The sequence below is a fragment of the Pundamilia nyererei genome, unplaced genomic scaffold (genome assembly GCF_000239375.1).
Source record: "Pundamilia nyererei isolate P.nyererei 1_Seehausen unplaced genomic scaffold, PunNye1.0 scaffold00041, whole genome shotgun sequence".
NCBI lineage: Eukaryota > Metazoa > Chordata > Actinopteri > Cichliformes > Cichlidae > Pundamilia > Pundamilia nyererei.
Window position 1 is genome coordinate 50,231 of NW_005187442.1, and position 11,261 is coordinate 61,491.

The 11,261-nt window shown below is 39.3% G+C and overlaps 3 protein-coding genes across 4 annotated transcripts in view; all 3 read right to left on the minus strand.

Moving 5' to 3' along the window:
- Positions 1-5,251, minus strand: LOC102202958 (wiskott-Aldrich syndrome protein homolog). Its single transcript, XM_005730981.1, has 6 exons — positions 5,180-5,251; positions 3,011-3,090; positions 2,210-2,359; positions 1,840-1,977; positions 1,595-1,720; positions 1-1,108 (listed from the first exon to the last, which is right to left on the minus strand). Exons 2-6 carry the CDS (start codon positions 3,088-3,090, stop codon positions 1,018-1,020), a joined length of 585 nt encoding a protein of 194 aa, XP_005731038.1. The 5' UTR covers positions 5,180-5,251; the 3' UTR covers positions 1-1,017.
- Positions 5,252-5,623: 372 nt separating this feature from the next.
- On the minus strand, positions 5,624-6,403 carry msgn1 (mesogenin 1; the record flags this gene model as incomplete). Its single annotated transcript, XM_005731175.1, has 1 exon — positions 5,624-6,403. A coding segment is annotated over one exon (549 nt), but the record flags the coding sequence as incomplete, so codon positions are not given.
- A 307-nt stretch (positions 6,404-6,710) lies between these two features.
- gen1 (GEN1 Holliday junction 5' flap endonuclease) overlaps positions 6,711-11,261 on the minus strand; it is an 8,513-nt gene continuing 3,962 nt past the window's right edge. The window contains exons 12-14 of one of the 2 annotated variants that reach the window (XM_005730984.1): positions 9,818-9,967; positions 8,138-9,432; positions 6,711-7,114 (exon numbers count right to left, since the gene is read on the minus strand). In XM_005730984.1, coding sequence (XP_005731041.1) covers positions 8,171-9,432; positions 9,818-9,967 — 1,412 coding nt within the window. In that variant the 3' untranslated portion in view covers positions 6,711-7,114; positions 8,138-8,170. Of the gene's footprint in view, positions 7,115-7,227; positions 9,433-9,817; positions 9,968-11,261 lie in introns of those variants that run through there. The other variant, XM_013910343.1, reaches the window with a different exon arrangement.

The window sequence follows — 11,261 nt, forward strand, 5'->3', positions numbered from 1 at the left end:
ATTTTTTTTTGTTGTTTTATTATTTTGTTCTTTCACGTCTATCTCTTGACGGTTCTCAAAACACATTCACAGTTTCACAAGTTATGTTAATTACAATGAATATAAAATAGTAACACTTAAAAAAAACACAGTAAAGAGTAACTTCTTATCATTAACTGGAGGAAATATGAATGGAATTTGCTCTAATAAGAAACCTGGTATATATGTGTGTGTGTATATATATATATCAGTATGCTATTCATTTATAATGATTTTTTGTCATCACACAATAGATCGCTGGAGACAAACATGAATGTTCCAAACAGCAATACTCATAACTTAAAATACCTGCACATTAAAAGATATATAATATGAAATTAAATACTCATTAATACTCGACAAGCTGGATAAAGACTTGTAAAACGTGTCAAACAATAATTAGTGCACTGTTTAGTGAGGTTCTGAATACATAACTATATCCATGTAGCATGAGGAAAGATTAGGGAGGTCCAAGGTGGACCAAACTAATAAACAGTAGTGTTTGAGGGCTGCTGTGCACTCCTTCCCCTCCCTTTTAAAATTTTCCCCTCTACCCCCACCTTCAGAAATACAGTGTCACCCCATTTGTTAACCTTTATTCATTAGGGGTCAGGAAAAAGGCTCACAGGGCGACTGTAACAAGAAACACAGAACATTTAATTTTAGAGAACAAACTCGTTTTAACAACTTCTGTTAAAATACGAACAGTATTTATAGGTAACAGAACTTGGGAATCCCTTTACATTATTCGGTTATAAATCGTTTTTAATTCGTCCTCAGTTGCCCTTTAGTCATTTTCACATTTTTCTCTTTGCCAGTGGACAATACCAACAACCAAACATGTCGGCACAGAGTATTTCTTAAGATACTCAAAAGATAACTCAGACTTTTATTTTTTTTTTATAAACACATCATTCGGGGGCATTTCATTCACTGCACGACTACAGGGCCTCTTCTACATTAACAGCTGCTTAGTTATAGTTTTTAGAGCAGGCTGTATTAAAAGCGTCGGCCACCAGGGGGGCCTGGCCACCTCTGGCCTCTGCCAGGTGGGGGGTGAGGCGGAGGAGAGACCGGTCCATTGTGGTAGCTGTGTAAAAGGATAAAATCACACATTGGATTCTTGGCTTTGGCCAATAGGGGGCACACTCTGATAAGAGCAGCCATCTGAACGACTCTAGTTTAAGGCGGGGGGAACTGAGATCCCCTCTGCTCTGCACCTTTGAACTTGCAAAATACAGCTTCATGTTTCATGCACTATTTAAGAGTTTAGCTTAAAAAAATAACTTCACTTTACATTTGCTACAGTAGAAAACTATTAAAGCAAAAATGCTTCTTTTTGACACAGAGCTATCAAAAAATTGAAAAGAATTTAACTATAAGCAGGCTGAAGAGAAAGGGACAGAAAAGACTGTGCATTAGTGTCACAAACCTCTGTGCTTTTGCTGCATCTCAGATCTCAAAGAAAAACTCTCAGATTCTCTAAATTTAACAATCTGGTTACCGTGCACACAAAGCACAGAGATTTGTGACATTTTAAGCTTAAGCATGATATGAATATTAAAACACCGCTTACCCTCGTGGGCCTCGCGGACGGAAGGGGCGCGGAGGTCCAGGGGGTGGCATGCCACGGCCTCGAGGGTGTGGCGGACGCCCTCTGAAACCAGGATGACCTGGAGGAGGGGGTGGAGGGGGTCCATGCCTGTAGAGGAAGAACATTTTCAGGCAGTAAGGAATAAGACATTCGAAAGTGACAGGTCAGCTCTAGCTATGCGCTTTGTGGGTGTCTGTGCATGTTATGTGCCTGAATGAGGCGTTTACCTGGGCATGGGTGGAAAGGGGCCTCTGAGGTGCATAGGAGGAGGTGGGGGAGGGGGAAGAGGAGGGCCCATGCCCATAGGTCCAGCCCTACCTCGAGGACCTCTGAGGTCAGGGTAAGGACGCATCCTCCCCATTCCTCTGCAAGGGAAGAAGGTGCAGCATAATTTATCTAAATTGACACATGTAATGGATCAAAACTTAAGTATGTAAAATGCATCTAAATACAGAAATACTCAGTAGTGGCTGTCTATAAGCATTTCCTTTTTATGTTTACCAACTGAAAATATGTGTTTAGAAACTAACCAAGTTATAAAACTTACATATTACAGAATATCAACACTGTGCGTGTGTCAGACATCAATAAAAGTACCTCATGGGCCCAAATCCATTCATGGCTCCATCCTTTACTCGACCCCTTCCAGGTCCTGGTGGCCCAAAGCCTTTCATCATGCCCCGCCCACCACGCATGCCACCTCTACTCATACGCCCCCCTCGCCCACGGCCTTTGGCCCCACGACCCCTGAAGGAAAATAACAAAGGGAAAACTGACACTGTCCTTCTAGTTCAGGTTCAGTCTTGTTAAGCTGTAACAAAAAAAATTAAATTAAATTTAAAAAAACACTGACGCACTTTAAATTTTTTATATCTAATCTTGCATAAAACCACAAGAATTGTCATGTTGTCAAATAGTAAGGCATTTAGACTACATAAATAGATATGGGTGTGAAGAGATGCATCTTTAAATCATTATAAAGGAAATCTGCAGGACCTGATTAAGTATTAGTAGAAAACTACTACATTAATTACTGTGACTTGCTGTGGTGAAATTAAAAATCTCCTGGAGATCAAAGAACAAGAAAAACACGTATGCATCCATTAAAATTTACAACAGAGTCCAGGTTGAAGATTTACTGTGAAATCTATAACAATCATTTAACACCAGGCTAAAAAAAAGTTACGTTTTTACAGATTATATCTGTGACAAAGTACGACCTCTCTCAGTTGCTGCCACTATAGGACAAAACAGTAAACTATTAATAGCATGACCTTCCCATGACAGTTTCCTATAGACATATCTGAAAGATGAAGCAGGAAAAAAAAGACCTAAACTCGAATAACCGGCATGTGTACACAAATGAAACAGAAGACTGTAACAAACAGCAGGACAGACCTGGATTTGAGTTGGATTACATGTTTCTCTGAGTCATCCATGGAAGTTTCTGTGACTCTCTCTTCTGTGTCCGTGTCCATCTGAAACAATCCCAAGTCAATAGTTATGTGCAGAAGATCAACAGTAATAAGCACTAGATTCATACTTGTACCTGTACAAAACATAATGATATAGATATAGACAATGAACACCATCGTGAACAGAAGAGCTGCGTTCAAACATACTATTTTTTAAGTGTTTATTATGTAATGCTGGAAACTGCACTGCAATGTCTTTGATTTGTATTCTAATATACTGAGAGGCACTTCATTTTCTGCATTCTGGTGATTTTTTTTTGCACTAATTTGTATGTTGTCTGCATAAATTACACAGGAAATGCCTTTAATCAATTTATTTCTTCAAGACTAATAAAACAGAACAATAAAGCACTAGAAGATAACTGTATATATGAAGTGATATAACGCAGTCAGGCTCCCTGGTATTCTGTTTCACTTTTAAATGATTACTCTCCACTTTCCTCGTGTTTGTGTGCTGCAGAATCAGCACAAATACAGGCAGGATTTACTCGCCTATCCTTCCTTTGGATTGCTCTGTTCCAGTTTTGAGTCTGTGTGTAATAGCCTGGCAAGTTTGTGTAATTGCGTTTTATTAACAGGCTGATTAAATACTCATGTGGCACCTCTTCAGCTCTCTTAAAAATTAAATCACGTCATACATTTTTATATCCTGGACTGTAATAGCTTAAATATATTTCAACAAGACATCTGCTCATGTTTGCTCATTCTAAAGAATCAGCCTGCTGAAAGCTAAAAGATCTAACGCATTACCTTAAGATTAGTTAACCACTACCAACCCCGGGTTATAAACAATAGGCTCAAAACCTCCAAACAGGAGTAATTACAGTCCTGTGTTATTTTTATTTTTGGAGGAGGGTGGGGGCTATCAAAAAGATCAGAATACATCAGAAGAGATCAGAATTTACTATGATACAAAGGCAATCTTGTTACACAGAAATTCTATAATAAAGATGTGCACCAAAACCTCCTCATGGTTGCTGGGTGGATAAAACTTAACCACACTGACAAAGACTAACACCGAGGACATGTCCCGTTTAATTTACCTGTATTTTTTACTTCATTAGTCTTACATAATAAACACAAAACGGAACATATTTTTACATTTTTCTTTAAGTCTAGTTAATATTATTACCCTTTCTCTTAACTTTATTTTGTCACACCCACTTTTAGTCAATGCAATAAATTTGATCACTGAATAATTTTATGCCTAATAAAGTCTACAGCTAAATCTCCCGAGAGTTATTTCCATTAGTTTATTATCCTCATTTTGCAATAATGAGGGATGAGTCGCTCATTCTACACCCAGCTAAACATCCATTTAAGCCAGGATGTAGACGGAAAGTACACTGTTCTGCTTATAATTTATTATATAGAGAGATTTGTATGTAACAGGTCCAATGGCTGAGCCACACACTTAAAATGTTTAATGGCCATGAACATGGCATGAAGCACACTCGTTCATACGTACATTTTACAGTGATATTTTGAAGACAGAAAGCCTGCAAAGCCAAAGGCACGTCGAGCGTCATGGAAACAATTTTATCCCGATCCTAGGAGGCGGCTGAGGTTGTGTGAGCTTTTAAATATCAAGCTAGCAGCAGCGGCAGAGGGGGTTGGGGACGACCTGTGCGACAAATACAGTTCGAGCCTCTAATAATACTTCTTAATACCCCTCATGAATAGTAGCAAATAGTGAGCCCAGCCGGCTAAAATATACACGTAAAGCCATAAAGGGCCCCGTCTAATTCCTGGAACTTCCAGGGCAGGTATGACAGAATTACGCTATGTTGCAAATTTTTTAAAGAACAGTCTAATATAAACAAATTTCAAAGACACATTTAATGATATTTTCCTAATTGAAAATATAAACAGAATAAACTTCAGTGACAAGCGTGGGATTAAGTAAAACGTTAGTCATCCAAGAAAGGGGCGTTTCTGTAGATTTTTTTTACGCTTCTGGAATGACTTACTTCAAATCGGTGACGCCGGTGAGGTAGATTAAAAAATGATACGGTTTTTGTGATTCCTAAAAGAAAAAAAATAGAAAAATAAAAAATATAGATATATACAAAATTTCTAGCAACTCTCGTACCTTCGATGGGCTTTGAAATGGCGGCTTAAACAGACATCCCAGGTTGGGATTTCTTTGTGAAGAGACGCTCGCTTTCAAAGTCACGCCCACAAGGAATAAATGTTTAAACTTGATTGGTTCATTGGTACCGTCATTTAGGCCAAGGTTCGCTTTCTGGGATTCTGATTGGTTGACTCGGCTAACGTGCTTCCAATGGTCTCCAGCCTTGAAAGCGGTTCAGTAATTAAACGGGCCACACGTTCAACACATTACACACGTTTATTGAAGATTGAGGGGAAAAGCATGACTGTAGAACTCATTTGGATTAAAACAGCCGATGAATGCAGAACATTTAGCAGAATACAAATCGACCTGTTTTAGTATTTGAGAAAAATACAAAATTCACACAGCAAAACGTTACCAACTCTCTTAAATTCTAAAAAATATAAAAAACAGGAGGGTAAAAGTATGAATCAAGTACGACGACTCTTCTCCAAATTCTGTCAACATAAACACTGGGTTCATAATTCCAACAAAAGTATGCCTCATATACAGAAAATATCTGGCAAGTGCAAGTAAAGTAAATAATATGTACATCATAACTGTTAAAAGAAATAAGAGGAAAGTATTAAAATGAGTATTAAACAGATAAGGAAACTAAACGAAATGTCCAAATACGGTCCATTTTCAGTGCATTTACGTGCGACTCAGGAGGTCTGCAAGCTTGTTGATGTATTCAATGGTGTATTTGAGCGTCTGTATCTTGGTCAGGGGCTGCCCTCTTTTGCTGTAGTCCGGCGGCAGGTAGTCCCGAAGCTGGTGCAAAGCCTCTGCGAGGCTCCTCATCCGCATCTTCTCCCGCTCGCTGGCCTTCATGCGTCTTTTGGTGGACATCTTTGGCTTGCCTTGCCTTTGCGCCGGTGGTGCAGTCACTTCTCGGCTCGTGAAGGTGAAGGAGAAGTCTTTGATCTCCCGATGCTGGCTGGAGTAGCACATCTCCGGTGAAGAGCACACTGACTCTCTCTGTGACTCAGGTGAAGTGGGCTGAGGTGACTCTTGGTTTTCTCCAAAGGCGCTCTCATGGCACTTCCACTCAGACAATATTTCAGCTGTAACCACATCCAGGTTCATGTTGGATATCCAGGTGACCAAGCAGCGACGGATGGCATTCAGGGTTTCGGCAGGGAGAGTGTGTGAAAGTGATTTGGCCAAAGTGGTTTTATACAGAAGCTGATCTCCGGAGGTTTAAAGGTTCACAGCTGTAGCGACAAAAGTTCAAAGAAACTCGCAAGTGCCAAAATGCGACCTTCCCGGAGGACATGGTTCGTTAGTCTATCACTGGGGTGTGAATAAGGCTAAATAGAGGGATAATGTGATAGAAAGAAAAATAATTAGATTCCTTTACACTTTAAAGTCTCCCTGACGACAATTATCAGTTTGATGTGATTTGTCTAATGAAGGATGCTGCTTCACCTGGGATCTTCACGCTTCTCAGGCAAAGCAAGCTTGCTTGTGTCTTCAGTGTGGACGTTAACATAAATAAATAAAGACCAGAACTTTGGAAAAAGATAAACTTGCAGAGCCAAACTCTTTATCCTGTCTGGAAATTCCTAAAAGTGACTGTCCTTGTACTTCAACCTCCTTTAAATGTGTACAAATCCCACTAACTCTACTTTACCGCACCAACTGGATATGAAAAACTAATATTTTATGTCCTAAGCTTTTGTTCTAATAATAATATAAAACAAATAAGATTAAAGAGCCAGTGTTATAGGACAGAGTTGTTATTTGGGCAGAGGATGCAGCTGTCACCAAGCTCCTGCCAGACCTTTCATGTCTGAAAAGGTGTGAGGCCTCACTCAGGATCAAGGGGACCAACTCTGGTGGGTTGTAAAAATCCAATGGCTCAGCCTCCTCCGTGCCTCCTGTCAGCTGCAGGGTCTCCTCCCTGCAGCTCTGTCAAACAGCGGTGGGAGAAAATGAGCACATGTGGTGCCATCAGTGAGTATTTAACACTCTGCTTATCCAAAACCTCCTTCTGGTGCATTAAAATTAAATGTCATTCTTCATTAGTATTAAATATGTTAAACTTTATTTGTGCACAGTGGTCTCCTCTGTTTTAGAGAAAGCTTCATTCACAGTAAGCTTATGGGAAAATCTATTTACGTTTCTTGGTTAACAGGTTCGTATATAAAACATTAAAAGACTGAAAATGTAACTCAAAGATATTAGAATCATAATTGTGAGACAATGAAAAGCAGACATTTTTAATATTAATAATTAATATGCTCAATATTGAGTCATTTTCTCAGAAGTTTGAGTTAGTAAGGTGAAACTTTGAAATAATAACCAGTAACTGACTTAAGGATGAAAACAATGTGGGGTTGGTTTTTTTTGTTTTTTCCAATGGCGGAAACAAGCTTCTGTTGAGTCATATTCTGTTGAGTGTTTTTAATTCATTAAAATTTCTGGTTATTATCTCAAAAATTGACCTTACTGTATCAAACATCTGAGAAAATAACATGAAATTTCAAGTTGTTATGTTGGAATTTTGAGAAAATATCCAGAAATTTGAGGATTACTATCTTAAAATTTCAGGTTATTATCACAAAATTTTGGATTATGGATGGAAAAAAATAAAAAAAAATTTAGTGACAGAAAAAGTTTCTGCTGAGTGTGGTTTTACATTTATTATGGAAGCTTGTTTCTGCCACTGGAAAGTCAAACATTTGGATTACTATCTCAAAATTTCAACTTCCTGACTCAAACGTAGGAGAAAATAACTTGAAATATCCCATTATTAATTTGAAATTTTGAGATAACCTGAAATCTTGACTTATATACTGTAAAAGGTTTTTGGATTTTTTTTTCAGTGGCAACAAAAAAAACACAAGCTTCCATATCTAATATTTGAGCTTGTGTTACAAGTGTTTCCAAAGTCCAGAGTAAACTTTCAGTGTTAAAAGAGCAACAGCTTACATGTTTTTGTCCTTTGTCGTGTAACCACACTGATTACTTCTGAAATTTCAGCCTCAGTCTCTCTGCCAGTGGCAGCGGACTCTCGCTACAAATCACAGAGTCGTCGCTCTCTGACACGGTGATGGGTGAGGCTGGAGTGGGAAGGAACACGTTGGCACTCACATCAGCTGCCGGGACATCCTGGCAGTTGTTTTCAGTTGATACAGGTGTGCTGTTATTTTCAAAATGTTTGCTCTGAGGTTTTTGTCTTGCTAAATGAAGGCTCCGAGCGGGTTTTGCAGTTGCTTGGGTCGCTGCGTGTGAAGCAACTGGTTTCAGAGGGAAGTCTGAAACAAAGCTGCCTTTGAGTTTGTGTTTAGGTTTTGTTTTTGTCCGTCTTTGAGGTCCACACTTCTGGTTCTCCACGTCGCTGTCCTCGCTGGATGAACGAACGCTCATACACACACTCTTTTTGGTGGTCTGTGGCATGCTCTCGTCCTTCTTGTCACTTGTACCTGGGTTAGAGTGGCACCTCTGTGGTGGGACAACTAATGACTGAATAGCTGTCCTGACAAATTTATATTTGTGTGGTGGCTTTTTGGAGTTGTTAAATGTGTCTTTGGCTTTACTTTGAGCCGGGGCACCTGGCTTTTCTATCTGGGTTTTTTCTGCACGTGCTTCATTTTTCTTAACAGCAGATTCTTTGCTAATGCCACTGGAAATGTGTCCACTGGGTTTTGACTTGACTGCATCATTGCATACCTGATTCACGATTTTGGCTGTATTCTTCATGAGCACCCGCTCCCTTAGAGGACACTCTGAGTAACAGAGCTCTGGAGCAGATCTGGAGTCTACTGGTTTGACATCAGGTGAGATTTTCTGCTCCGTTTTTTGACTCTCTGTTTCACTGTCTGTGGTTTTATTTAGCTCTGGACCAGTGGAGTGGCTGGCAGCTGCTTGTTGGGATGGAGAGGATGTGAAGGACAAAGCATCCCAGTCGATATCACTCAGGTGTAGCGCTTCAATTACAGCAGAGACAGAAGGTGAAGCAACTGGCTCAGAGTCAGCACGAGACAGAGGAGTATTGGGGCAATCACTCAGGCTGGAGCGATCATCTTTTCTTCTTTCATTCTGCTTATGGTTCACCGGTGTGTCCAAAATCACAACCTCTGGTTCATCTGTGCTTGCCAACGTAGGGAGCAGCTTTGGCTGTTGAGTCATAGAATTCGATGAAGAGGAACTCTGAAGAGTCATCTGAGCCAAGAGGTCTGATAAACCATCCGAGGGCTTCTCCTTTTTACTTTTTGGCTTCTTTTCTGTAAAAGAAGACACGTTATCAGAAGATAATCTGAATTAGTTTCCTGTTAATCCTAATACTTTTTCAGTGTCTGTGCCTAGTTTTCCTGCAAACTAGGAATTAAATCTAGATAGCAGTGATGATTTGTGTGTTCAAAGCTCAGTTTGTATAAAATGAAAACGGAGCCTATGAGATTGCTGAATCAAGGCCTCTGCTGTGAACCAGCTACATTTGTATGTGTCCCAGCTGCTTTAATAAACAGTGTTGAGACGCAAGTTTAAGATGCAAGTGTCCTTGATCGGGATGGCAGTGTCATAGCAGAGACATGTGCTTTAATGATGTAAAGCACATAGCTAAAATGGACTTTGTGCATTTAAAGTGGATATCATAAATCTCTGTCTTACTCTTTGTCTTGTTCTCTTCAGCCAGAGCTTTGTGTCTGAGGTAGGTCTCCACCAGCTCAGGGTAGGCCACACGAAACAGAGACTCCTCCTCCACCGTCCTCACCTCACGCTGTTCCTCTGCAGGCCGATCCTCAGGAAACACAAAATGTTCTGCAGAACAGACATCAACATCAGCTCCAACTTCTCACACTGAAGTATTTAAACTCCACAAACCTTTCATATTTTTTGCCTTAAAAAGTGAGTAATAAATTCAAATATCTAAATGTCCATTAATGTCCTGTTCACTGATCATTGCAGTTCTCAGCACTTTTGTTCTTGTGATTAAAGCACCAGGAAGTAGAAATTTTGAGAGACAATGTCCTTGTGAAATTAAGCTATTTTTAGATTAATATGCAACTTATTTACATATTATTTACTTATTTTAAACCATGACAAAATTATCAGATGATGATACAGTTAGCTGAAAAAAAAAAAAGTAGTTATGACAGTTTTTGTAGTTTTGCTTACGTACGCCACCACATTGTTTTAAATCAAACAATCAAGATGTGATTGTAGAGACGACTTTCAGCTTAAATTCAAGAGGCTGTACAAAAATCCTGTAGTGTCAGTCGCTTTTATGCACAGTTCCCTGTTTTCAGAAGTTCAAAATTAACTGAACAAATTTATCATTTAAATGATGATTGTTTTGAATACTTTGGTAAAATCCTTTGCAGTCAATGAATGGCCGTTTCCTCCCTTGAGATGCTCTGCTAGGCACCGTCTGAATATCCAATTTCTTTGCCTATTGTTCACCAACCTTTTGGGTTGCTTTTGCACTATGCTTTGGGTCATTATCGATTTGAATTGTGAAGCACTGTCTGATCCACTTTGCAGCATTTGGCCAAATCCTACATCTATCAGCAGTCACATCATCAATAAACATTTGTAAATTAGTTACACCGGCAGCCATACAAGCCCATGTCATAACATTACCTCCACCATGCTTGACAGATGATCTGATGTACTTTGGATACTTAGCCATTTTCTCTTTCTCTTCTCGTAATCCTGGTACAAGTTAATCTTGGTTTTATGTCTAATGTCTAATTTGGCCCTCTTGTTCTTGAGTGTAACTAGTGGGTTGCACGTTGTTAATGATCCCTCTATATCCATTCATGAAGGTGCCTCTTGATTGTAGACCATGTTTTGGAGTTGTTTTTCTTAGCCATGGAAATGAGTCTGTCATGATGTACTTTAGCTGTCTTCTGTGGTCTTGCAGTCCTTTTGGTGTTGCTGAGCTGATCAGTTCACTAATTCTTTTTAAGACTGCACCAGATTTTAGATTTGGCCATGCCTAAATATTTTGCAAACTCTCTAATAGGTTTATTTTGCTGAGATCTTTTAGTTTGTTTTGTTTTAGTCTAATGATGGCTTTATCTGGGATAAAAACCTCTGTCACATTAAACAT